The sequence below is a fragment of the Aegilops tauschii genome, chromosome 5 (assembly GCF_002575655.3).
Source record: "Aegilops tauschii subsp. strangulata cultivar AL8/78 chromosome 5, Aet v6.0, whole genome shotgun sequence".
Classification (NCBI taxonomy): Eukaryota; Viridiplantae; Streptophyta; class Magnoliopsida; order Poales; family Poaceae; genus Aegilops; species Aegilops tauschii.
The window spans coordinates 394265900-394289604 of NC_053039.3; the positions used below are offsets into that span (position 1 = coordinate 394265900).

The following is a 23705-nucleotide window of genomic DNA, read 5'->3' on the forward strand; positions in this document are numbered from 1 at the left end:
AACATTACCAAAAGTGGTGATTTATTTTCTTATACTAACGGAGCTTATGAGATTTTCTGTTGAGTTTTGTGTTGTGAAGTTTTCAAGTTTTGGGTAAGGATTTGATGGACTATGGAATAAGGAGTGAAAAGAGCCTAAGCTTGGGGATGCCCAAGGCACACCAAGGTAATATTCAAGGACAACCAATAGCCTAATCTTGGGGATGCCCCGGAAGGCATCCCCTCTTTCGTCTTCGTCTATCGGTAACTTTACTTGAGGCTATATTTTTATTCACCACATGATATGTGTTTTGCTTGGAGCGTCTTGTATGATATGATTCTTTACTTTTTAGTTTGCCACAATCATCCTTGTTGTACACACCTTTTGAGAGGGACACGCATGAATCGTGATTTATTAGAAGGGTTTTTTACATCTGTGCCCCTGGTTCCTTAGCTCTACTCATTCATCCCCGTGCTCTTAACTTTTGCTCAATTTTTCCCACTCCCTTGCCAGAAACCCTCATAACTGGTCACAACGGACGTTGTCGTCGGGTCAAAGGCTTGAACATTAACTCTGACTAGTGGGGCCATGCTGGACTGTGTCGTCCATTTGACCTGACAAGTGGGGCCGCGTTGGGTAGTGTCGCTGTTCGGCCGTTGGGCCGTGGTTTTGTTGGGCCTTCCCTTGCATTAAACGTCTGTGCGCGCCGCCAGGACAGAAGCCTGCTATGCATGCACCCAGCAAAGCCTACCTGCATGCGTCGATCGAGCATGCATGCGCTGATGCCACGATACCACGATGCGCCGACCGAGCCTGCATGCGCCGATGCGTCCGCCATGATGCACTGACCGAGCAGCTTTCTTGCACGCCAGCCGCCACGGATGCAGCGACGGTCACTGCCGTTGGTTCCTCTATTCTAGCTAGGTGGCTACATATTTGTGGCTTGTGTAAAAAAAGAGCCACCCCCTTGCTTAGCTCTACTCATTCATCACTACTAACAAAGCTTGCTTGCATGCACTAGGTGGTTACTAACAAGGGAACCCTACTAACAAGCCAAGCTCTCTAAGAAAACAATCAACAAATATGTAGTCCCAATATGTAGATAGGGCCAACAAGCCCATAGCACGATCACATAGTTCAAACTAGGAAGAACTTAATAATAGAATAGATAGAAAACTTAATGATAGAACTTAAGAAAAGGGCCAACAAGCCCATAGCAACTCCAACATAGTTCAATTACAACTTAACATAACATAGACTAAAAAAAGATGGAGGGTTTAGAACCCTAGCCGCCGCCTTCTCCACCTCGCTCCTCCTCCGGGCACCCTTTTCACTACTCCTCCGGGGCGTTGTTGATGGGGTACGGAAGAGTGTGCATGCGCGTCGCGGTGGGGAAGATGTTGGTGTACTTCGTGAACCTATTCTGGGTGGTGACCAAAACACCCGGCCGAGGAGGTAGAAGGCGTCGAATGTGTTGGTGAAGTGGGCAAGGAGAGCAACCACCACCCGGTTTTGGATGACCTCCTCGACGCGGAACATCGTTGGAGATCCCCTCGGAAGGTGGTGGTAGCCAGACATAAGGAAGAACTCGGTGAAGTTCCTTGCGGTCCTCAGCCTTGATATCGCCCACACACGTAGTGTGCGATCAACGTACACGCCTGTAGGGTAGAGCCTCTCCGGCACGGTGGGTGGGAAGCGGTAGGTTGGTCCGGTGTACTGCATGGCTGAGGGATGTGCAGAAGAAGGAGAAGGGGTCAAAGAGCAAGAAGGGCAGATGGATGAGGGATGGCAGAGGCAGAGGGTGGGAGACGGCAGAGGCAGAGGGTGGCTTAAATAGCCGTAGTGCTATGTGCTATTTGGTCGTGGCAATAACGGGGTCAAATGTGAAGTTAGTAGCCCGTTTTCAAACCCACCACAATATCGGGAGTGTACACGCGTGGGAAACGGCGGTTTGAAAAGAAGAAGAAGAAGAAGAAGAAGAAGCTAATTGCACGCGTGGGAATCCGTGGTCATATATATAATATATGAACAAAAAGAGACAATTTTTGAAGGGCTTGTGGCCATTTTGCATGATAAAAATAAATTTGGCCCTTATAAATCTGGTCATTTTGCATGATAAAAAAAAGATAGAGGGCTTGTGGCCATTATACAATGCAAAATGACCCATTTTTTAATAGTTTGTGGCCATTTTGCATGATAAAAATAAATTTAGCCCTTATAAATTTGGTCATTTTGCATTTGTATAGAACAAAAAGAACTAAATTTTCTACGCAATGTCAATTGTTGTGTAATTTCAAACGATGCAAAAAAACAGAGCCAACACATTCACAAAAAAAGAGCCAGCACGTTCACAAAAAAAACGACGCAATTCGACGGCCCAACCAGAGCTTGGTTTCCTTTTGGGCCCAATAACAACGTTTTTTCGTGGAGTCAGTGGTGGGCGAGCAGCCGAGCACAACCAACAGGATCGCCTCTCGCGGATCGCCCCACAATCCAACGATGCGGAGCCGTCCTTGTGATCCAACGGCCCGGAGCCTGCACGCAGCCTGCCCACCGAATTCCTTCTAGAAGACCACATCTGAGGGTTGTCGCTTGGCGCCAGGGTATGATCGGACGGCTGACGTTTGGAGCTAGGGTTAGGCGAAACCCCGCGGGGTTTTGAGCTGGTCAACGGGGTTACGAAAGCTTTGATTGAGCATAACTAATTTAAAAAAATCAAAAAAATATGAAACCTTCGTCGTTCGTCGTTTTATAAGACACATTAACAAGGAAAAATACTAAACTTGGTCTATGGTCATTTTCATGAAAAAACCCTAGCTGGCACATCGAGGTCAAATGAGCACCACTAATTTAAAAAAATCAAAAAAATATGAAACTTGCGCACAATGTTGTCTTATGTGACATGTTACCAACCAAAAATCATAAACTTGGTCTATGGTCATTTTCATGAGAAAACCTTCACACATATGAGCTATCACCTACAAGATTTCATAGAGTTCAAGGAGACGAGGTAGGATTACCTTCTGTTTTTGAAAATTTTAAAAAAATCAAAAAAATCACCAAACCTTTATTTCAAAGTGAATAAGAAGGATCTGAACTTAGTTTTCTATTTTCATATTTTAAACGGTTTTTTCAATAGTTTTTATATTAAAGCATATTTTTAAAAGAAAATGTAAAAATATGAAGATTAATTCAAAAAATAGCGAGTCTTTGAATCTACAATATATAGATTGAATAGGTGTTAATAAAAAAACATTTGGCTCATTTAGAGTAGGTCCAAAAAAACTTGATTACAAATGGGTTCTTTATCCTAGCCAGGGAGCTCATTTGGAGCACATTTGTCAAATTCAAATTTCTTTAACCTCCTCTAAATCACCTCAAAATTTGCACACATGATCTCCTACACAACCATAGATAGTTTGCCAAGGTTTTTTTTTCATTTTCTTGAATTTATATTGTCCTGTCGAATGTCAGTTCAAAACATTGGATAATGAAACATGCTGGTGGGAAAAAGCATGCATTTGATTTGATTAATAAACATGAGACCAATAACATGTGTGATCAGTGAAGCAACACTGAAACAACATGTCTGATCAGTGAAGCAACACTGAAACAACATTTGTGATCATTACAGCACCTAAACTCATAGTTCACAACATCTAAACAGAAATAACCATACACCACAGGCAAATATAAGGACAGACAAATATAGATAGAATAATACATTACTAGCATCACCATAGATTCAGTTCACACCATAAACAGCCACATTCAGTTTACCAAAAGTAACCGGACCCAAAGTAACCCAAAAGATTAAGATTCAGTTCACAGCATCACATCATCACAGCATCACATCACTTCACGCCGGAGTCAGGGCCTTCGTGAGTGCAACATGCTGCCCCCTGATCATGTAGTCCTCCCCGCGGATCACTACATCCTCTGCATGAGACATAAGGTGATCGAAGTGGCCATCCTTTGGCTTTGGCTTGGTGGTGCAATAGGGGCAGTGCCACTTCTTGATCTTGAGGTTATAGAAGGAAGCAACTCCTTTGGCCTTGATCTTCTCCACCTCCTTGGCTTTGAAGGACGCGACATTGCCCTTGTACACATCATCTCCAGAATCATACTGCACACATGAATGAATTGCATTAATACATTATAGATTCATATACACTATGTCAAAGGAACTAAATGAACAAGGGATAGGCTTACCTCATATTCTTCGTTGTCACTAAACTCTGGATCGTACGGGTCATAGTCGGCCAGCTTCCTCTCCCCCCCCCCCCCAAACATCATCCTCCTGAATATACAATTACATCCATCACTAGTAGCCAATTGAAAATTTAGATATGCACACATGACACATTGATCATAGGGCTAATATACTCCCAATATGACATTCAAAACCCCAACCTGAGTAGCATTCAAAAACAAATCTAATATAATACATATGACATATGACATTCAAAACCCCAATATGACATTCAAATAACACATTGATCATTGGTCATGCACACACATTGAAGAACAGAGCTAATATAACTACATATTGTGGACAAATTTATATACTAATGAATCAAATAACTTCTTAATCAATGGATTCCATTTGGCCATATGACATTCAAAACCCCAGTCTGAGTAGCATTCAAAAACAAATCTAATAGGGACCCAATCTAATAAGCATACATGTCTGTAGCATTAAAAACCCCAATCTGTGAGCATTAAAAACAAATCTAATAAGCATACATCTGTGTAGCATTGAGGAACATCTAATAAACAGATCTATCTAGCATTTTTGCAACGAATTTATCCAACAAACCCTAGTACAAAAACCCCCATCCCCCCAATAAAGAAAACCCCGGCCCATCCGTCAAACCAACTACTCTAACCATCTGAACTATGGTATGAATCCACAATCTAACCAATCCAACTAACTCTACAAGCTAATATTCCAAAGCAAAGCAAGTGCAAATACCTCCTGCTCCTCGCCAGGCTGCGCATCGAGGGTATCGAGATTGACTGCGCCGCTCGACGCCATCACCTTCTACATCGCTGAGGTGGAGCCCGCCACCTCCTTCTTCACATCTGCAACGATTGCAAGTTTCCCCGCACCGCCGTGGACGCCGCCGACATCCGCGGTCACCGCGTCCTGCAGCTCGACCACATCTCCGGCCATTGCGCCGGCGTCGGCACGGGCTTCGACCATCTCCGGGCAGCTGGAGGCGATGAAGGTGAGGAAGAGGATGCGGTGGGGGAGAGCAAGACGGTGCAGTCGAGGCAGTGGAGGAGAGCGAGACGACGCCGGTGGGGAAGAGGAAGACGATGCAGTAGGGAAGGGATTTGGGGGAAAATGGTAGGGGGCAATGGAGGTGGTTGCCCCTCTTTAAACGATTGGACGTTTCGGGCCCCATGGACACGTGCTACCCCACAACCGCGGTCAGTTGCATGCACCCACGTATATGAATACCTGTATGGTCAGCATACAAAACAACTATACGGGTAACGGTCAAAGGTGTACTCGGCCCTACGCGGCCCCACTCGTCAGAGTTAACGGTCACAGGCATTGACCCGATGGCAACGTCCATTGTAACCTGTTCTGAGGGTTTCGGGCAAGGGAGTGGGGAAAAGTGAGCAAAAGTTAACAGAGTGGAGATGAATGAGTAGAGCTAAGGAACCAGGGGCACAGAAATAAAAAACCCTTATTAGAATACTCTATGTGCTTCGCTTATATCTTTTGAGCTAGGCAATTTTGCTCTAGTGCTTCACTTATATCTTTTTAGAGCACGGCGGTGGTTTTACTTTATAGAAATTATTGAACTCTCATGCTTCACTTATATTATTTTGAGAGTCTTTTTAAACAGCATGGTAATTTGCTTTGGTTATGAATTTAGTCCTAGTATGATAGACATCCAAAGGGATATAATAAAAACTTTCATATAAAGTGCATTGAATACTATGAGAAGTTTGATTCCTTATGATTGTTTTGAGATATGAAGATGGTGATATTAGAGTCATGCTAGTAAGTAATTTTGAATTGGAGAAATACTTGTGTTAAGGTTTGTGTGATTCCCGTAGCATGCACGTATGGTGAACCGTTATGTAACGAAGTCGGAGCATGAGGTATTTTTTGATTCCCATCCTTTGTGTGGAGGTGGGGATCGCGTGATGGTTAACTCCTACCAACCCTTCCCCTAGGAGCATGCGCGTAGTACTTTGTTTCGATGACTAATAGATTGTTGCAATAAGTATGTGAGTTCTTTATGACTAATGTTGAGTCCATGGATTATATGCACTCTCACCCTTCCACCATTGCTAGCCTCTCCAGTGCCGCGCAACCTTCGCCGGTACCATACACCCACCATATACCTTCCTCAAAACATCCACCATACCTACCTATTATGGCATTTCCATAGCCATTCCGAGATATATTGCCATGCAACTTTCCACCGTTCCATTTTATTATGACACGTTCCATCATTGTCATATTGCTTTGTGTCGGGGAAACGACACCTATGGGATCATGTGGATTCCTTCTACGGTTTGCAGGGAAAGAGGAGTGTGCAAAGAGCAGATCTAACGACCAACACGATGGATTTTCACCCAGGTTCGGGCCGCTGAGAAGCGTAAAACCCTAGTCCTGCTTTGAGTGTATTGAGTGTTCTTGAGCTTCGCTAGCTGCTACACATGCAAACGGGGACGGAAAGTCCAAAAAAGTCCCTTCCTGTATCGCCTTGGGCCTCCTTTTATCCCAAGGGGCTACCATAGTGGCGCACAGGCACACAGGAGGTGTAAAGCGCTACAGTACACGTGCTTATCTCTGACGTCTTAGGACAAACGCATTAAATGCGCTGCTTACGTGCCCTTTAACTTTATCGGGGACGGAAATAAAACCCGTCCCGTCTGTCGCCGCCCCCCTGTCTTGACACGCATCCAGGATGACGAGGCATGCAATGCCAAGCTGACTGGCTAGCCGCTGCGCTGGAGCGGTGGCAGGATCTTCACGAAGATCTGCACACCGCCACGCAGGTGCTAGCCTGGTTGGCGGGCTAATTGCTGCCCTGGAGCGTTGGCAGGGCGGCGGAACCTTACCGTGTGCGGATCTTGCCGCGGCCTCGCAAACGTCTCCGGAAAGGATCTTGCCGGGGCCTCGCAAACGTCCCCGACAAGGATCTTGTCGGGAACTTTGCATTCTGGTCTTCACAAAGATCTGCATGCCACCAGTCTTCACAAAGATATGCATGCCACCATGCAGGCGCCCCTGGGTCTTGGTCTTGACATTGTCGATGGTGTCAGAGCTCTCAACCTCAAGGGTGGTGGTCTTGTCAGTGCTTCGCAAGCCGTCCCGGCAAGGATCTTGTCGGGGCCTCGCGAGCCATCCCGGCAAGAATCTTGCCGGGGGTCCAGCTTGTCTTCTGCTCTCTGGTTACTGGCTTGGACGCCTTCTTGGTTGTCTTGTATTTTGCCTCCAGCTGCCCCCGTCAAGCCTTGCCACGGGTGCGGCTGCAACTGCCCGTGCACAAGTAAGGGGTACCAAAGGGCCCAAACTTTAGTACACCGACAGGAGCCCCCGGGCCTGGGCCACACACGAGTGTGAAGCGTCGTTGGGCCGGGCCCAAACAATGCACGGGCACGCGTGGCAGGATTTAACTGCTGTAATTATCTCGTCTGTTGTGTTTCCCCATGATATGCATTGAGTGCGCAACGTGGGGCGCGTGCGTGGAACGGTCGCAGCACGCCTGTGGAAATGCCTTCACATCGAATAGTAAAGAGGCAGCCCCCGCGTCTTCCCCATAAAAAGAGGAATCCGCAGGGGCGCTGCTCATTTACCCCTTTCGCCCATTCCAATCTAGGAACTGTCGTCTTCTTCTTCCTTGAGCCCAATCCATAGCTTCCTCCTCCGTCCGCCGCCGTAGTGCCCTCACCGCTCTCGGTCCCCCGCCCTCCCTCGGCTGCTATGGCGCCAAAAACGAGCAAGGGCAAGGGAGCATCCAAGGCGAGCGAGGGGGAAGAGGTGCCGGAGAGCGAGCTGGTGAAGATGCGGAGGGAGCACGTCGTCTTCGCTCCCACGCTCGACGCGCGTGCATTGAAGGACCGATATCTGTGCATGTGGGGGAGAGAGACGACGGGGCATCCTGCCACCCGCGTCATCCCCGCTTCTCGCGCCGAGCCCGCCCCAGATAAATTCCCTTTCTTCGTTGATTACTTCTACTGCAGGCTCTGTCCCCCATTTTTGGATTTCTTCATCGACATCATGTACACATTCGGCTTCCATCTCTTGGACTTCACGCCGAATGTCGTGGCGTGTATGGCCACCTTTGCCCACCTCTGTGAGAACTTCACCGGGGTGGTCCCCAACACGGCGCTCTTCCGCCACTACTCCGTCCCTGCATCCAGCCAGGAGGGGCCCTTTCTGGCTGCGTCACCTAGATCCCAAGGGCCTTGAGCAAGAAGACATACCCATACGGGACCCACAAGGAGAAGTGGGATGAATGGCGGCACAAGTGGTGCTGGATTCTGGAGAAGGACCCGCATCCGTTCTGTATGCCCCGGCAGACGAAACTAGTCTGTGGCAGCAATTGGGGCGACCTCGACCCTCAAGACGGGAAGCTCACAGTTGCAACCACCAGGATCCATCGCCTCAAGGCTGCCGGGCTCACAATCGAGATGATTGGGGCTGACTTCCTCCGCCGCCGCATCGGCCCTCTACAGAACAAGGGGGCCAGCTTGGGAGTACCGGAACGCGGCAGACATCATGAGGCTACGCCCCGGCATGAACAACAACCTGACGGTCATGCAGCACGCGGCTCTCTGCCAAAGGCTGTTCCACCTCAAGGCCAACAAGACCGAGAAGGCCGACAAGCCGCTCAGGTTGCCAGCGGGGGTGATCCCCTTGTGCAACAACTCCGCCCTGACCTCAATCATCGCCATGATGCCAGTGTTCAACACCCATGGCCTTGATCAGACCTGGGCCGAGCCAGACGCGGAGCGGGTGCAGGAGTTCTTCGACAACTTGTCGGAGAGGGCCGTCCGGGAAGAAACGCAGCTCATCCGCCCCACCACCGACGAAGAGGTGGCGTATATCGCCAGCAGAGCGGAAGAGGCAGCCCTTGCCGAGGAGGCCGGCAGCGTCGGCTTCTAGGAAGAAGAGGCCGGCGTAGAGGATGATTTTGCCAAGCGGTGGGAGCCTGCCGGAGAACACGGTGGCGCCGCTGCCGGGGGCCCTTCTGCCGAGGAGACAGCCGAAGAGGCGGCTGAAGAGGCAGATGAAGAGGAGCCGCATGAGGAGCCCCCAGTCCCGGGGAAGAAGAAGCGCGTCCTTCGGCGGGTTGGCTCCATCGAGCCAGTCCGGCAAGCCTCCTCACACGAAGAGGTCCCCGTCAAGGGGGCGGCCGGCAAGGCCGCGCAGCGGCAAGAGGCCCAGCCGCAACCTGCACCAGACGAGGCGCATGGCCGCGGCAGCAAAGGAAGCAGCGGCCGCCGCCTCCGCCACGGCCAAGCGGCCCAGGTCTCCATCTCCACCCCCTCGCACGGACACCATACCAGAGGCCGACTTCGACCTCTCTTCTTTTAGCCCGAGGAGGGAGAAGAGGCCAGAAGAAGAAGACGAGTAAGTGCCTTACTGTTTTCTTCATCTCCTGAGTCCCTGTTTTGCTACCTTATTTTATCTGATCTTGTTTTGGCCTGGGTTTTCTTCGTCGGGCTTGACTAGGCCCAACCCGAAGCCCGGCCCGGCCCGAGGGATGGCCAGGTATACCAGGGGTGGAAGGAGCCAAATCGACCAAAGACTGAGTATAAATATCCATATACCACGACCAGGAGGGCAATTTTTTAGGGGACGGCCAAGACAACGCATTTGAAGCCCTAGTTTATCTTAGAATAATATATTGGATCTAAGAAATCATGTCTAGTTCGACTGGCTCGAAACCCAACATCTTTGTGTCTAAGTCGTTGGGCGTATACATTTTACCGTTGATATCTTATTCTTTGACACAGTTCCAAACAAGCATGATTATGGTTGTCATTCGCTGGGAGTATAACTCATTGTACCATTATGTGTATGCCTTCCTAGTAGTTGAGCTCCTTGATAGATCCCCTATTGTTGATCTGAAGGGAGAAGCAGTGTGCATCAAAAAATATCTTCAAAGTTTTAAATTGGTGAAGATAAATCATAAAGCCAATATGATGGCGCATGAGTTAGCTAAATTTAGCTTTTATAACCGTTGTGACAGGGATATTGTTAGTGGTGTTTCGCCCTGCGTGGCGTATGGTATGCTATAATGATTGATTGTAACAACATTTTAACTTAATCTATATATGAGGTGTTGTTTTTCAACACAAAAAATGGAATGAAGGGAGTACATCTTTTGCCATGGTACTAAGAACACGTAAATTTTCAGAAGTGACAAAGTAATATTGGAGGAACTCAAATATTAACATACATATAGGAGTTTTCTTAAGGTATCCTTTTTTTAATGTTTTCTTTGTACTATATTTTGTAGGAATTTTTTCATCACTCGGACCTCTTGAAAAGAATTCATTGTTTTCTTGATGCAAGCGAACAAGCGAAAACAAACCGTCTAAGACTCAAATGAACATGATATTATATGTGGGTACTTATAATTATGTGCATGAAAATAAAGCCCTGATTACGATGTTTACTGGTTTGATGCTTTCGATCTACGATTTTCTTTATCGACGATGGTTGTCGCTCTGGTGCGCTGGTCCTACGGGGACGACTTCCAAACTATCTATTACAAGGTTTGCCCGACTCTAGCGAGGGACGGGCGATGACGGTGGCGTGCCGGTCCTACGGGGACGACTTCTGAACTATCTACTACAATAAGGTTTGTCCGGCTCTGGTGAGGGAGGGACGATGACGGTGGCGTGCCTTCGGCTTACTCAGTGCTTATAGTCGTCCTAGGTGGTCCACGTACCTGATTGTAATTTTTATTATCTCTGATGTTCTTTGTACTATCATGGTTGGAGATGAATAAAATGGAAGTTTCTATGAGAAAAAAAAATCCCTTATTGTTAGTGAGCATCAAGCTAAAACGGAGCAATTTTATCTGAATCTCAAAATTCCGAGCTCGCATGGTCGGATCCACTCACTTCCTTCCGTGGGCTTGCTGTGTGCTAGTGAAGCTTCTCCCCATCGTTCTCACAAACCAGCATATGCTGCCAACACCAGCTGATTTTTTTGGTTGTTGGGAGCACAGATTAAATAATCCTCCCTACACCAACCATCTTCTACTTTATTCCATCTGCGTGAGCTGTGAGCCACCATACGACGCTGTTCGCGACACTGAGACGCCACATGAATTGCACGAGAACTCTGCAGAATTATCACATAAAATAAATTGCGTGACAGCCACAGAACATATACACCGCACCGAACATATTATATACATCTCACATATATCACCATACATGAGTTCTATCCAAAAACTGGCTGACTGATTAGCATCTCTAACGGAACTAAAAAAAGTTGAAAACATCAGTACAACATACATCTACCATGTCTTGAATTTCGAATCCAAATTCGGTCTATGGCTCGAGATGCAACAAAAACAGAAAAATCTGACAGCAAATGGATCATTGTAAATTTAAATTGGTAATATTCACCGTCTGGTTTATCCTTTTTGTCTCACAATCTATGACCAAAATTGGATTGAAAAAAAAAATGGCATCATTGGTGTGCATTATGCATATACCTTGTTTTTTTCTTGATATTTGCAAGACTGAGCTTGTTGACGAGCTAGCGCATTAGTACATCAGAAGGGTGACTCGCAGCTATGTGTTACGACATGTGGAGAGTCCCTGCCTCAAATTTGGGTAAAAATAATGGGGTGGCCACTTTTGGACAAATTGGGAGGTCCTTAGAGGTTCCATTGGATTGGGTTTCCCTTTTAGTAATGATGAAGTTGTCCACACCAAGTCTCCTCTCCCCTCCCCCCTCCCAAAAAAGGCGGCCCGCACCACACACAAATCCAATTGAGGGATTAATACTCTCTAGTTACCTATAATCTTTTGATGGTATTCCTCATATGCCAACACGAGACCCTCTAAAAGGCAAAGTTGCGCTATTTGTCGAGGCCCCTCTAAGGTTGACCTTCATATGTGACAACAGAAGCATGGACATATACGTTATACCCTGGGAGCCTTTTGACATTGTGTAGGCCAAATTAAATACAAACGAGTCTTTCTATGAAGGAGTAGCAAGAACAGACATGGTCCTCCGTGATCACACATATAGCATCATTTTCTGCTCATGCCGCCACATGTTCTCTTGTAGCGACGCGCTGGAGGCTGAGTTATCAACTATTGCGAAGGGATAAACACTCTCCCGATTCCATATCGAAACCGATTGCTTGGAGGTTGTGAATATGACAGTGAGTGTTGAGCATGTCCGCTTGTCTTATACGTTCTTGGTGTATGAAATCAAGGTACATATGAAGGTTAGTTGTGCTTGCATTGCTCGCATCCGACTATCAAAACTAAGTAAGCCATTTTATGTCAAACTTTGGAAGAACACATATACGGACTGCGGTTTGCAGACCAGATAACGTCGGAGTTTTATGCCGCCATGGTTGTAACCTTCATGTATTGAGTAATAGTACAAATGTTGTTTCTCGTAAAAAAAATTAAGACAAATTGGGAGGCATTTGGGGCTTTTCATGAAAATGCCCGAGGTGCAAGTGTGTAAACCGTCGGTGGAACTTCCTAAATTTCCACTTGTTTGTTACTCCCTCCGTCCCATAATATAAAAGCGTTTTTTACAGTAGTGTAGTGTTAAAGATGCTCTTATATTATGGGACGGAGGGAGTATTATAGTAGTATAAGAAACACGGAATTTCGGCTTAAAAAAAAGGAAGACGGAATTTACCGGGAAAATCATTAACGGTAACGTCTTACCTACCGGACCAGCTGTCTTGCAGCTCTTGCCGTCTTCCTCCCTCCCTCGTCTTGACGGACGGCCCTCCCGCCACCGACACCACTCCTCTCTCCCCCGGTCGGCGCGCGCGGTTGCCACTTCGCTTTCATCCCCACTCCCATTTTTATCTCCTCACCAGATCCCCGCCACCAGCTACCGCATTCCCCAAAGATCCAGATCGCACCAAACGGAGGCAGTCCAGATCGAGCTCCCGAGCTCCCGGGAAGAAGCGAGATCCAGATCGAGCTGAGCTGCTCTGCTCGGGCCGCCGGAGCTGAGCTGAGCTGCTCTGACCGCCGGAGCGGAAGAGCAAGAAGATGAAGCGTAAGACGCGGAACAAGATCGTGGTGACGGTGCTGCTGCTGGGGGCGGCGGCGGTGCTGATCGGCGGCACGCTGGCGCTGATCCTGACGGCGGGCACCTGGAAGGTGAAGCTCAAGGAGTCGCAGGAGAAGGTGTGCAACAAGGGGTGGGAGTGCTCCGGCACCAAGTACTGCTGCAACCAGACCATCACCGACTTCTTCAAGGTGTACCAGTTCGAGAACCTCTTCGCCAAGCGCAACTTCCCCGTCGCCAAGGCCGTCGGCTTCTGGGACTACCAGGCCTTCATCACCGCCGCCTCGCTCTTCGAGAACCAGGGCTTCTGCACCACCGGCGGCATCGACATGCAGATGATGGAGCTCTGCGCCTTCCTCGGCCACGTCGGCGCAAAGACCTCATGTATGTATTGCTTGGTTCTTTTTCTTCCTCATCTTCTTCTTCTTCTCCGGTGGGGTGGCTCGATTCCGATGGATTGCTGCCTTGCTCTGCTTCCTCTGCTTCGATTAGATCCAAGAGACCGATTGATTGAGTCTTCTTGCAGGTGGATACGGCGTGGCCACCGGCGGTCCGACGGCGTGGGGCCTCTGCTACAACCACGAGATGAGCCCCGACCAGGGCTACTGCGACGACTCCTACACGCAGTGGCCCTGCGTCAAGGGCGCCGAGTACTACGGCCGCGGCGCCATCCCGGTCTACTGGTAAGCTCAACCATTCAGTTCATCAATTGCAGTCATCCATGGCAGTTCTTGCGATGCCTTATTCGATCCATCAGAGTAGCTAGAGCAGTAAACAAGTTAGTCAGCTGATGTGTGATGTGGTCTCCATGGGCAGGAACTTCAACTACGGCGCGGCGGGGGACGGGCTGAAGGTGGACCTGCTGCACCACCCGGAGCTGCTGGAGCAGAACGCGACGCTGGCGTTCGCGGCGGCCATGTGGCGGTGGATGACGCCCATCAAGAAGAAGCAGCCGTCGGCGCACGAGGCCTTCACTGGGGTGTGGAAGCCCACCAAGAACGACACGCTCAGCAAGCGCCTCCCGGGCTTCGGCGCCACCATGAACCTCCTCTACGGTGAGTCCATCTGCGGCAGGGGCTTCATCGACGAGATGAACGTCATCATCTCCCACTACCAGTACTACCTCGACCTCATGGGCTTCGGCCGGGAGCGGTCCGGCCTCAACCTCGACTGCGCCGAGCAGGCCCCCTTCAACCCCGCCCCCAAGAAGGACGACGAGCAGCAGCCCACCGGCGGCCAGAAGCCGTCGGGCTAGCACGCACCATGTTGTTGTTGTATACATGTTCAGATATTCTTGCCACGCACCATTGCCTGCTCTGCTCCCCGAGCTATGCTGAGTTGCTGATACATACTTCAGTGTGTGAGCTTTGGTGCCATTTTGGGTAGGGCTCTGTATGTGAATTGGGGAAACTGTAGCCTGTGTGTGTACCACGGTGTCCATTTTCAGTTGTTTTGTTTCATTTTTTTGTCACACAATGTCTAAAGAGGAGAATTCGAACTGAACATAGGCAACATATCCTACCATGACTCTGCTCAACTTTCTGTATATGTTCCACCTGAGTAAGGTATTGCTTGATTTATCCATGTATAAATACCAGTCTGACCTGACTAAGGTGTTGCTTGATTGAGCCATTTGTGAGGGGACATCTTTAGCAAACGTGATCCAAGGAAGGAAAGAGTCGATCTATGAACAGCCGTTGTTTTGAACCTAGGAAAACGCTATGTTTTGCTGCAGAATCATTGTGTTTTACATGCCTAAAAAAGCTAGAGAAGCTTAACGAAATTTTGCTAGAATAATACTAGTGTTGTTTATGTATGGAAAACGAAGCTCTGTTCGAATCATATAGTAGCTTTGTTCATGCATAGATATGGAGATTTTGTTTAATTGTTGAACGGCATGGATCATACTGGCAAATATAGTAGTAGAGCATCACGAGCTCAGAGAATAACGCAGGTGCCACTGCTAAAACTGCCATGTCACGATAGATAATAGAAGAGTCGACTCCGACATACAGCACAACACAACAGTTCCCTACCGACATCTCTGTATCTTACAAAGGAGAAATAAAATGCATCTAATCTTGCACGACAAGGTCTCCTACATAAGCACGTAGGGGAACATACATGCTCCGGAAGGGTTCGACAGGGCATCCCCGATACTACAACATTCAGTCAACTTACTGTCCCAAATAGTCGAATTTTGGTCGACCTCGAAGGTTCGTGCCTCGGTACACATATAAGGCCATTACGGACTCGCATTACAGAAAAAACCGGCTCCCGCATACAATGGAGAAGGAATATAGAGAGTCGAGGAAATCATCGATGCGGAGCACTGGGTACGTCAGACTGCAGCTTTTCAGGTAGTGGTCGTAGCATCTCCATTCTGAGCATCCTCTACCTTGGTTTCCGGCCCATCAGACACATGGTTGTTAGCATCTGACTCTCCTGGTTCTGCTTTCCTCTTCCGGACCAGCTCCACATCTGCCGGTCCAACTGGCTTTTCGTCGGCATGAGAAGCTGGTTCACTTGCCTTAGCCTCACTTGCAAGAGGAGCAGCCCAGGATATGGGGTTAACTGAGACAAAAACACAACATGAGATGGTCTGCACTTAACCAAATTGGTTTTGAAAAGCACCTGATGACATGCACCAAGCAACCGTTACCAATTTCACGAATCAATGAAGGAGCATACATGTGCCAAAGCAGTATGGTTCAACTAGTGTCTTGACCATGTGTACCCATTGTACGGTATAGTAGCCAATACTTCTCAAGTAGATTAAAGGAAAATAGTTTTGAGTTCTCATGTTATAGTTGAAATATTTGGATGGATAATCGTAATTCATGACTACCGTTTACGACAAAGATATAATCTAGCAAAGCAGTAAGAAAAAGTTATATAGTATATGCTTTAACAAATTATGATGAGTTCATTTATACAACGTACACACCTTCCACTGGTTGAAGAGGCTTAGTTGTTGCTTCATCACTTGGACTTGCGTTCTTAGGGCGCTTTTTGACATAGTTCTGCCGCAGAGGTCTAGGAATCTGGAAGGAAAACTGAGCTAATGTTACACCCTGCGCACCATACTCTGGATTTTCTTGGAGGTACCTGCAAAGTATGGCATAGAGAGTTTAGACCATAGACAGATGAGTCGCACGTAGTAATTTTAGAGACAAAAAAGGAGGCAGTATTGACCATGCACCAATGTTGTTAGCTAATAGCTACAAACCCTTATCCACCGTTGGATCAGATAGGAGATTTTTCATCCATTCCCTTCCGTAGCACTACCCTAAAGCTGCAAAAACCTCATACGCGCACACGCCCATCGGCCCATGCACCTGAGTTGAATTTGTAACCTTTTGCACAATGTAGCATGACACGAAACTAATTTGACACCATGCAATCATTGGCGACTTTCAGTCTGCCCCGTGCACAAATTTGAACCTTTGAGTTTCTAGGGATCCATTAGTCCAATATTATATGCTATAAGAGGGATCCCATTACTATCAGCACAAATAAGAGGGGTCCCATTACTATCAGCACAAATAAGAGGGATCCCATTACCGTACGCTCATACGCCGTATAAAAGAGAGGCGTCTTAAAGTGCATCATAAGGGGTATGTGTAGCGGTCTTAATTATTTGCCTAAAATTTCCGGTGAAGTGTTCATAGGGACCCCACGCATAAGACAGACTACAAAGCAGAATGATGTGCATAGCTTCCCACATATGTGCACAATCTATTTCTACACTATGGAATACCATTTTATGAAAAATGGTTCAGGAGATTGCACTCCCAGTTCTCGTGTACCACTCATACGCATATACAGATATTATACTTTATCAATTTAGATGTGCTCCGTTAGTAGTAACTAGATACTTATTAATTGCAATGTCCAATTACAAAATATGGAGAAGAAAGCAGCATAAGATTTGCAATACAAGTGCTACTTCATGTTTTGACTTCAGACACAAATTTGAGGAAATAAATTACAGCTCAACAGATGAAGATTGATGTTGAAAGGACAATTTGAGTAAATTTGCATCACGTACCGATCAACTTCAACCAGTGACCTCAGTTTCCTCGCAGTAGGAGAAGTGTAGTACCTGAAACCAAGATACAGAGCATTACGGTAATTACAGATACTGTAGCAAGGGTACATGTTATATTACAATAATGAAATGAGGTTTTTTAGGACAGATATTGTCTATTACTCCCTCTGACGTTTTAGGTCACTACTTAGGTCACTAAAGTAGTGACCTAAAACGTCTTACATTTGTTTACAGAGGGAGTATATCCTTACAAGAATGTAAAAAATGCAAGCCCAGAAATTTCCACATTAATCAAGAGGACAAGAGAATATCTACCCTACCTATTTTGGTGGGTCCAAAATTATGACCGTGTAGATTTATTAGTTTATTTGTGCAACCCTTATCATTTGCTAAATTCAGCAGAAGGTAGATGATTTAATTTACCATCAAAATATACCATTTGAATGAAAATAGAATGCTGTTCTGGAACAAGATGAAATGTCCGTTAACTAAGCCTCTCATCTTTGCAGCTTATATTACTTGTGGTGATGAGAACTAAGTGGGTCTTTCCACCTATTTTACGTTTTCCACCGCCCTCTGTCGCCTTAATTCCCATATGCGTCATACATGACTCCAATCAGCAGTTTTTTTAGTGATGCTGCCGGATCAACTAAAGTTATTGGTCTCTTCTCCAATAATCGATAGCAATGTAAACACAAAAAAATCTCCTCGAAAAAGATGTTTACACAGCAAAATGTCAAACTGATAGGCCGTCAGCATAAAATAATATCTCCTTTTATGAACTTGCTTCAGAATAGAATCAGGAGTCCAGGACAGCACTGAAACCTAGACTGACCATGCCAATGCACTATTAGCCAAGTGGCCAGCTAACAAGGGGCTGGCAAAACTTCAAGGGATAGCAAAAACTAAAAAATGTGTGGTATGATTCACTGATGAAGAAAATCAGTACTCCGCGGCTCTACACGGAGAAGACTAATTACTCCCAGCCTCAAGAAGGTGACTACAGAAACATGTCAATAATAAATGGGTTCTCATGCTTACAACCATATTTCCTTGGTTCATCCGAAGTAACAAGAGGCAGCAGAATTGACTTTTTCATACAAGTTCTGCACCGCCAAAGATGCTATGGGTAACTAAGCAACTAATGTGATTTAAATTAGCACAAACTAAGCATCCATACAACAATCTAACATTTTGATGCAGAAAGGCCCCCTTCACTTCCCTGGAGTTCAGGGGGGTCAACCCTAAGATCACCGTTAGGAAAAAGTAACATAATATGCTTAGTAGTTCCTATATTCCCGACTTGAACTCTTCGTAACTGAGACATAAATGGTGTATGCGTGCAACTTAGAAAAGGTGTGGTGTAGAAAAAAATACAAATGTGCGGGTTATTGGCTAATTGTCTGTTATTTCCATGTGCATTAAAAACTGATTTTAGCATATAGAGATAAAGTGGCAGACAATAAAAAAAATCAATGTCCTTGCAGAAATAGCCTGACAAGCAAATAGAGGCAGTGACAGAAAAGCATCACTCACACATCAGCAAATTTGGTGCCTCCTTCACCTCTTATTCTAATCTGCCTTTCCCATCCAGCAGGAGGCTGTGCAATATTGGGTTTGTCGATAGCCCAGAGTCTGCTTCCATCCTGAGAAATATCTTCTTGATCATCGCATGTTACATCAGGTTTCCATTCACGGGCTCTTTCACAGTCAAAAGGTTCCTGTATAATATGCTCGCGTATTTCTTCATACTTCTCTTTCGTTGGAATAAGTCTCCATTTGAAGCACCTAGCACATTGGATAGTGAATGCCCCAATACATGGCGATCCACGGTATGACACGTTGGAAGCAGCTGATTGCTGCAATGGGGAACTGTCTTCTCCAAATTCATCTTGCGCTTTATCTACTGTTTCAAACTTCAAACCAGGCGTTTTATCTGATGCAGTTTCAGACGGAAGCTCGTCATTCTCAAATTGGTGGCCATCCGTACCAGACAAACTAGTACGGCTCTTCTTCAATGGTTGGGGAGATTTAGAACTGTCCATAGGTTCTGCAAGAGATTGCCTGCACCAACTTCCAAATTATTAGGGCCTAAGTACCTGCAGTTGGTATCCAAAATCATAACTCCGTGATGTAACAAATATGATGTGGATGCAAATTTAATAGAAAGCAGATGCGCAGCCCACTGATAGATATCAACAAGAAGATAGCTCAAATTAACTGCACGAAAAAGCTAAGCAAAATGAAGGTGTTCTGTCTTCCAACAATAATTTTGAACGTTGTCCAACTATTGTGTGGCAATACCAGTATTAGCCACGAGACTCTCCCAAGTACATAATGATCATGTAAGTGTAACTTAGATGAAATATTACAATCACTGTGCAAATTACATGCACAGCCTTTGGACTAGTGTAAACAATAGACTGAACAGAGAATGTTGCACATGAGATCGTACAATTTTTACTTCTGTAATACAATAGAAACGTAAAAACCAGATAGAGATGGACTTGTTCCCAACCCACACAAATTTAGAACGGATAACCATGTGAAACATGATTGTTTACTAATCAATAAAAATTTCTTCCGGTGCATTTGCTAACCCAAGTTTGATCTAATTTATACTGTAGTATGTATAACACCCAAATAGTACATTATGTTCCAAAAATACTTATCATTTTTCAAAGGAAAATAATACTCCCTCCAATTTTTCAAGTTTTCAATCCCGATATTTAAAATGATATTAGCAAACTGGCAGTCAAAGTTTTTTTTTTACTGAAGGTACGTCCAAAACGCCCCTTATTTGTGAACTGGGGATAGTAGTTCAACAATAATGCAGTAACTTTAAGCCTCAGCTAGCACACAAATTCACAATCTTCTTTTCCCTTTACAACAGATGAACAGGCCGTCAGTTGCAGATATTTTTCTGCACACTTCCAAATCATCCTTCAACAAGTCCTATTTTACTATAACATATTAACATCTACTCCCTCCGTTCCAAAATAGATGACTCAACTTTATACTAACATTAGTATAAAGTTGGGTCATCTATTTTGGAACGGATGGAGTATAACTTAACAGTGTGTGTAACAGAAAAGAAATTTCAGTTGTCAGAGACACCTACATGGAAGTAACTTGAATTGCAGTGCAGGTCACTGCAGAGCAACACAAGCATCACTCCAACTAACAAACCAGATAGTTTTAGTAGCTTGGTCCCATGTATACATGCATATGCTCCCACATGCCAGTCCTCAAGACCAGGCATCTGTTGTGACACTTCCCATTGTGGGGGTGTTTGTTTGGCTAGAAACAAGTACAACAGGGTCAGGTGAGGCTAAAGGAGAAGAGGATCCAGAGTGGGAGTTTGGAAGTCAGGATGGTAGTAGCAACTATTAAAAAATATGGTTTGGAGAGTCGATTCTGCAGATTCAACCATGGGATGGGAATGTAATTGATAAAATGCTAACGTGGAATCCAGAGGAATGTGGATGAGAAGTGCGCATGAGGAAAGGGCTAACAGTGATACCAGTGGAAGAGTTTTAGATTTAGTGATTTACAATATCGCTTAGTAGCTGCTTCTATAACTAGTGGATTCATAAATATATACACCGTGTTGCCAAGTCATATCTGTGTTACTAAGATGGCTAGTAAATGGTGTGTGCATAGCACGTAGGGGCAAAGTGCTTAAGAACTTACAACACTCGAAACAATTATATGTATAATTTTTCTGGAACTTTTTTAGTTGAGCATACTAATTTGGCTTTTTCCTCTCGTAAGAATTGGATGTGTGTAGAATGTCAAAGTACGGTAGGCGTGATTCAAAATGTAGCACGAATACCCAGCCAAGTGTAACGCAGCGCTGCCGCTATATGCGCAAAACCAGCAGATTGTGCTCCGGTGCATCGTAGCTGACTGTTATTAACCACTTTTATTTATTTTAGCTATTCACTAGTAGTCTGTATGGGCCAACAAGGCAGGAAGCACGGTAGCGCCAGTTCACTTGTGGTGTAGGCTTGTGAGTCGTTTCGACTGCCTTTTCCGCATGTGGGACCAGTGCTCTGTGCGAACGCAAGCCGTCAGATGAAATACAAACACAGCCCACGTTGCAGGGATTCGCTCATGTTTCACCGTCTGATTCATTCAATCAATGGCCAAAAATGCTCCTACTTTAGCAGGAACACCTTAGATGCAGGCTAAATCCAGATTTCAACCACTGGTGTACTATATATAGATTTAACAATCTGGCCGGCTTAAGCAAACTGACTAGGTTAGAACATAAAGCACTCGCTGCAATTACACTTTCCACTACTGGGAAGTACCAATAGCTAGAGCCCAATCCGGCGATGCAGTACCTTCGCCCGCTGCTGCATCCTGTCCAGCCGGCCACCGCCCAGATCAAAGACCACGTGAGGTGGCGGCAGCAGATCCGGAAGGGAGGGAAGCGGGGACGGCGATTCCAGCGACCGGAAGGCTTTGTTTTGGTGGCAGCGGTGGCCGCCGACGGACTCGCCGTATGTGGCTTCAATTCAGTATCATGTGGGGTTTGAGCTTCACTATCTTAATAGGTTCAAGAAAAGCATGCACATCTCGCGCACGCATGAATACCTACGACACGCTGAATGTTCGTCGGTAATCCACAGCAGTCAAGGAAATTTGTACGCAATAAGCAGATCTCCGCACCAGCGAGGGGCGGATCTAGACGGTGCGCCGGGTGTGCGCACGGAAGCTGCCAAGGCCGGTGGGATTTAACTAATCGCTGGATGGAAACAACCTCGTACCTCGAAACCTAATGGCTGGCGATGCCCCGAACGGGAACGCCGAATGGCTCGCGATGTCCCGACGGGGAAGGACGTGAAAGGGACACGCGCGTGAGAGCCGGGGATGCTGAGAGGGGGGGCGGGGTTGGGGCAGTCGGCGGCGACGCTAGGGTGCGGACGCGGCGGCAGCTGTGTAGGCTACGGGGGAGCTTTAGACCGTGCCGCCGTGCTGCTAGGTCATGGACTCGGGATGGGAGAGAGAAGAAAGGTGCGGGAAAGGGGAGTACCTCTGAGGAGAGATCGAGGCCGGTACGGGCGGCTGGCGGTAGGGATTGGAGAGCTCCGGTGGTGGTCGCCGCCGGCGGCGGCGGATGGGTTGGGGGATTAGAGGGCTGACTAGCCTTCTCCGTCCGCCTGCGTGACGCACTCACGCCCGATCGGTCTGAAAATAAAGCACGCGACCTGGTCCAAATGAGAAAAAATCCAGCCCAGGTGAAGAGAGAAAAAAAAACTCGAGACTTGTGAGGGCATCTCCAACCCTCACCAACAAACCGCACCCATCCGCGGACACGGATGCTGAAGCCGGTCATTCAACTTTATCCGCATACATTTTAAGTCATTTTTTAACCTGATAAAATTTATCACAGCAGAATTCGTCAAAGTTTGGACAGAAAATAGCACAAATCATCATACTCCCTTCATTCCTAAATATAAGTCCTTTTAGAGATTCTAATATGAACTACATACGGAGCAAAATGATTACATATCATGCAAACAAGTCTAATACAACAATAGTTCATATTCAGCGAGAAATGGTTCAGATTTAACTAGATTAGCCGGATGTTCAACAAGTTTTTCATGAGCGGGTCATGTCGTCCGACACATACTGCCCCTTGAACTTCATCCAACCATGTATGTGCGTAAATGGTTGTCTCTACCCTGTGGTACATCACGACAATCCCCCCCCCCCCCGCGCAACGCTATTGTTATCGTATCTATTTTGCAGGTGGTACCGATTCGAAACATGCGCTGAAATGTTTCATTCTCTTGCTCTGTTTCCTTCGTTCTTGTCTAACATGCAAGAGAAAAATCCATTAAAAAATGGATCTGAAATTCTATACTTCTCTGAGGAGAATTATGCCCACTTGCCCTGAAATGTCTCATTCTTCTGCTTTGATATTATTCGTCGATCTAACTTGCAGAAGAAGATGCTTCAATAGATATCTTTAACTTGCTTCGAAATATTATTGCTCTTCTGCTCTGATGTTTTTCTTTCGACAAGCTAACTTGCAGAAGAAGATTTTTGATCTGAAATGTTTCATTTTCTCTGCCCTGATATAACTTTTGTCAATCTAACTTGCAGAGGAAATTCTTCAGAAGATACTTCCGACAAACGTTGAAACTTTTCAGTTATTCTGCTCTATTACCTTGTATCATTCTTTCTTGCAGAAGAAAATTTGTCAGAAGTGAATCTGGAAACTCTGATATTGCGAGGAAAACATCACTCCTTATTTCCACGGCAAATCATTTCAAAGTCTTTGTATTCTTGAAATAAATATTTTTCAAGGGCTTTGTCTCGCAGGAAAATATCTCTCTCAGATATCACCGAGTGCATTGATTGATCTCACTCAATCGAATCATCTCTCAACACATG

At 46.2% G+C, this 23705-nt stretch overlaps 2 protein-coding genes across 4 annotated transcripts; one reads left to right on the plus strand and one right to left on the minus strand.

Annotated features, from left to right (window-relative positions):
• Positions 1–12905: 12905 nt before the first annotated feature.
• Positions 12906–14838, plus strand: LOC109783163 (chitinase-like protein 1). The gene is made up of 3 exons (XM_020341766.4): positions 12906–13630; positions 13773–13929; positions 14063–14838. The coding sequence occupies exons 1-3, from the start codon at positions 13228–13230 to the stop codon at positions 14499–14501; spliced, it is 999 nt and encodes a 332-aa protein (XP_020197355.1). The 5' UTR covers positions 12906–13227; the 3' UTR covers positions 14502–14838.
• A 369-nt stretch (positions 14839–15207) lies between these two features.
• On the minus strand, positions 15208–22545 carry LOC109783164 (methyl-CpG-binding domain-containing protein 2). Of its 3 annotated transcripts, none has more exons than XM_020341768.4 (5): positions 22339–22545; positions 18834–19361; positions 17298–17351; positions 16194–16354; positions 15208–15820 (listed from the first exon to the last, which is right to left on the minus strand). In XM_020341768.4, exons 2-5 carry the CDS (start codon positions 19340–19342, stop codon positions 15603–15605), a joined length of 942 nt encoding a protein of 313 aa, XP_020197357.1. In that variant the 5' UTR covers positions 19343–19361; positions 22339–22545; the 3' UTR covers positions 15208–15602. The 3 variants fall into 3 exon arrangements, with proteins under 3 accessions (XP_020197357.1, XP_020197356.1, XP_073356583.1); XM_020341767.4 differs by having other exon boundaries at positions 18834–19396; positions 22339–22536; XM_073500482.1 differs by having other exon boundaries at positions 18834–20280; positions 20369–22495.
• Between the last annotated feature and the right edge of the window lie 1160 nt (positions 22546–23705).

Bases quoted from the DNA above. Each gene is read 5' to 3' on its own strand.
- LOC109783163 (XM_020341766.4), top strand. From the start codon at position 13,228: ATGAAGCGTAAGACGCGGAACAAGATCGTGGTGACGGTGCTGCTGCTG. The intron at 13,631-13,772 runs GTATGTATTGCT...GTCTTCTTGCAG, and splicing joins CGTCGGCGCAAAGACCTCAT to GTGGATACGGCGTGGCCACC. The intron at 13,930-14,062 runs GTAAGCTCAACC...CTCCATGGGCAG, and splicing joins GGCGCCATCCCGGTCTACTG to GAACTTCAACTACGGCGCGG.
- LOC109783164 (XM_020341768.4), bottom strand. From the start codon at position 19,342: ATGGACAGTTCTAAATCTCCCCAACCATTGAAGAAGAGCCGTACTAGT. The intron at 16,355-17,297 runs GTACGTGATGCA...CATACTTTGCAG, and splicing joins TCACTGGTTGAAGTTGATCG to GTACCTCCAAGAAAATCCAG. The intron at 15,821-16,193 runs GTGTGTACGTTG...TTTTTGTCTCAG, and splicing joins GCCTCTTCAACCAGTGGAAG to TTAACCCCATATCCTGGGCT.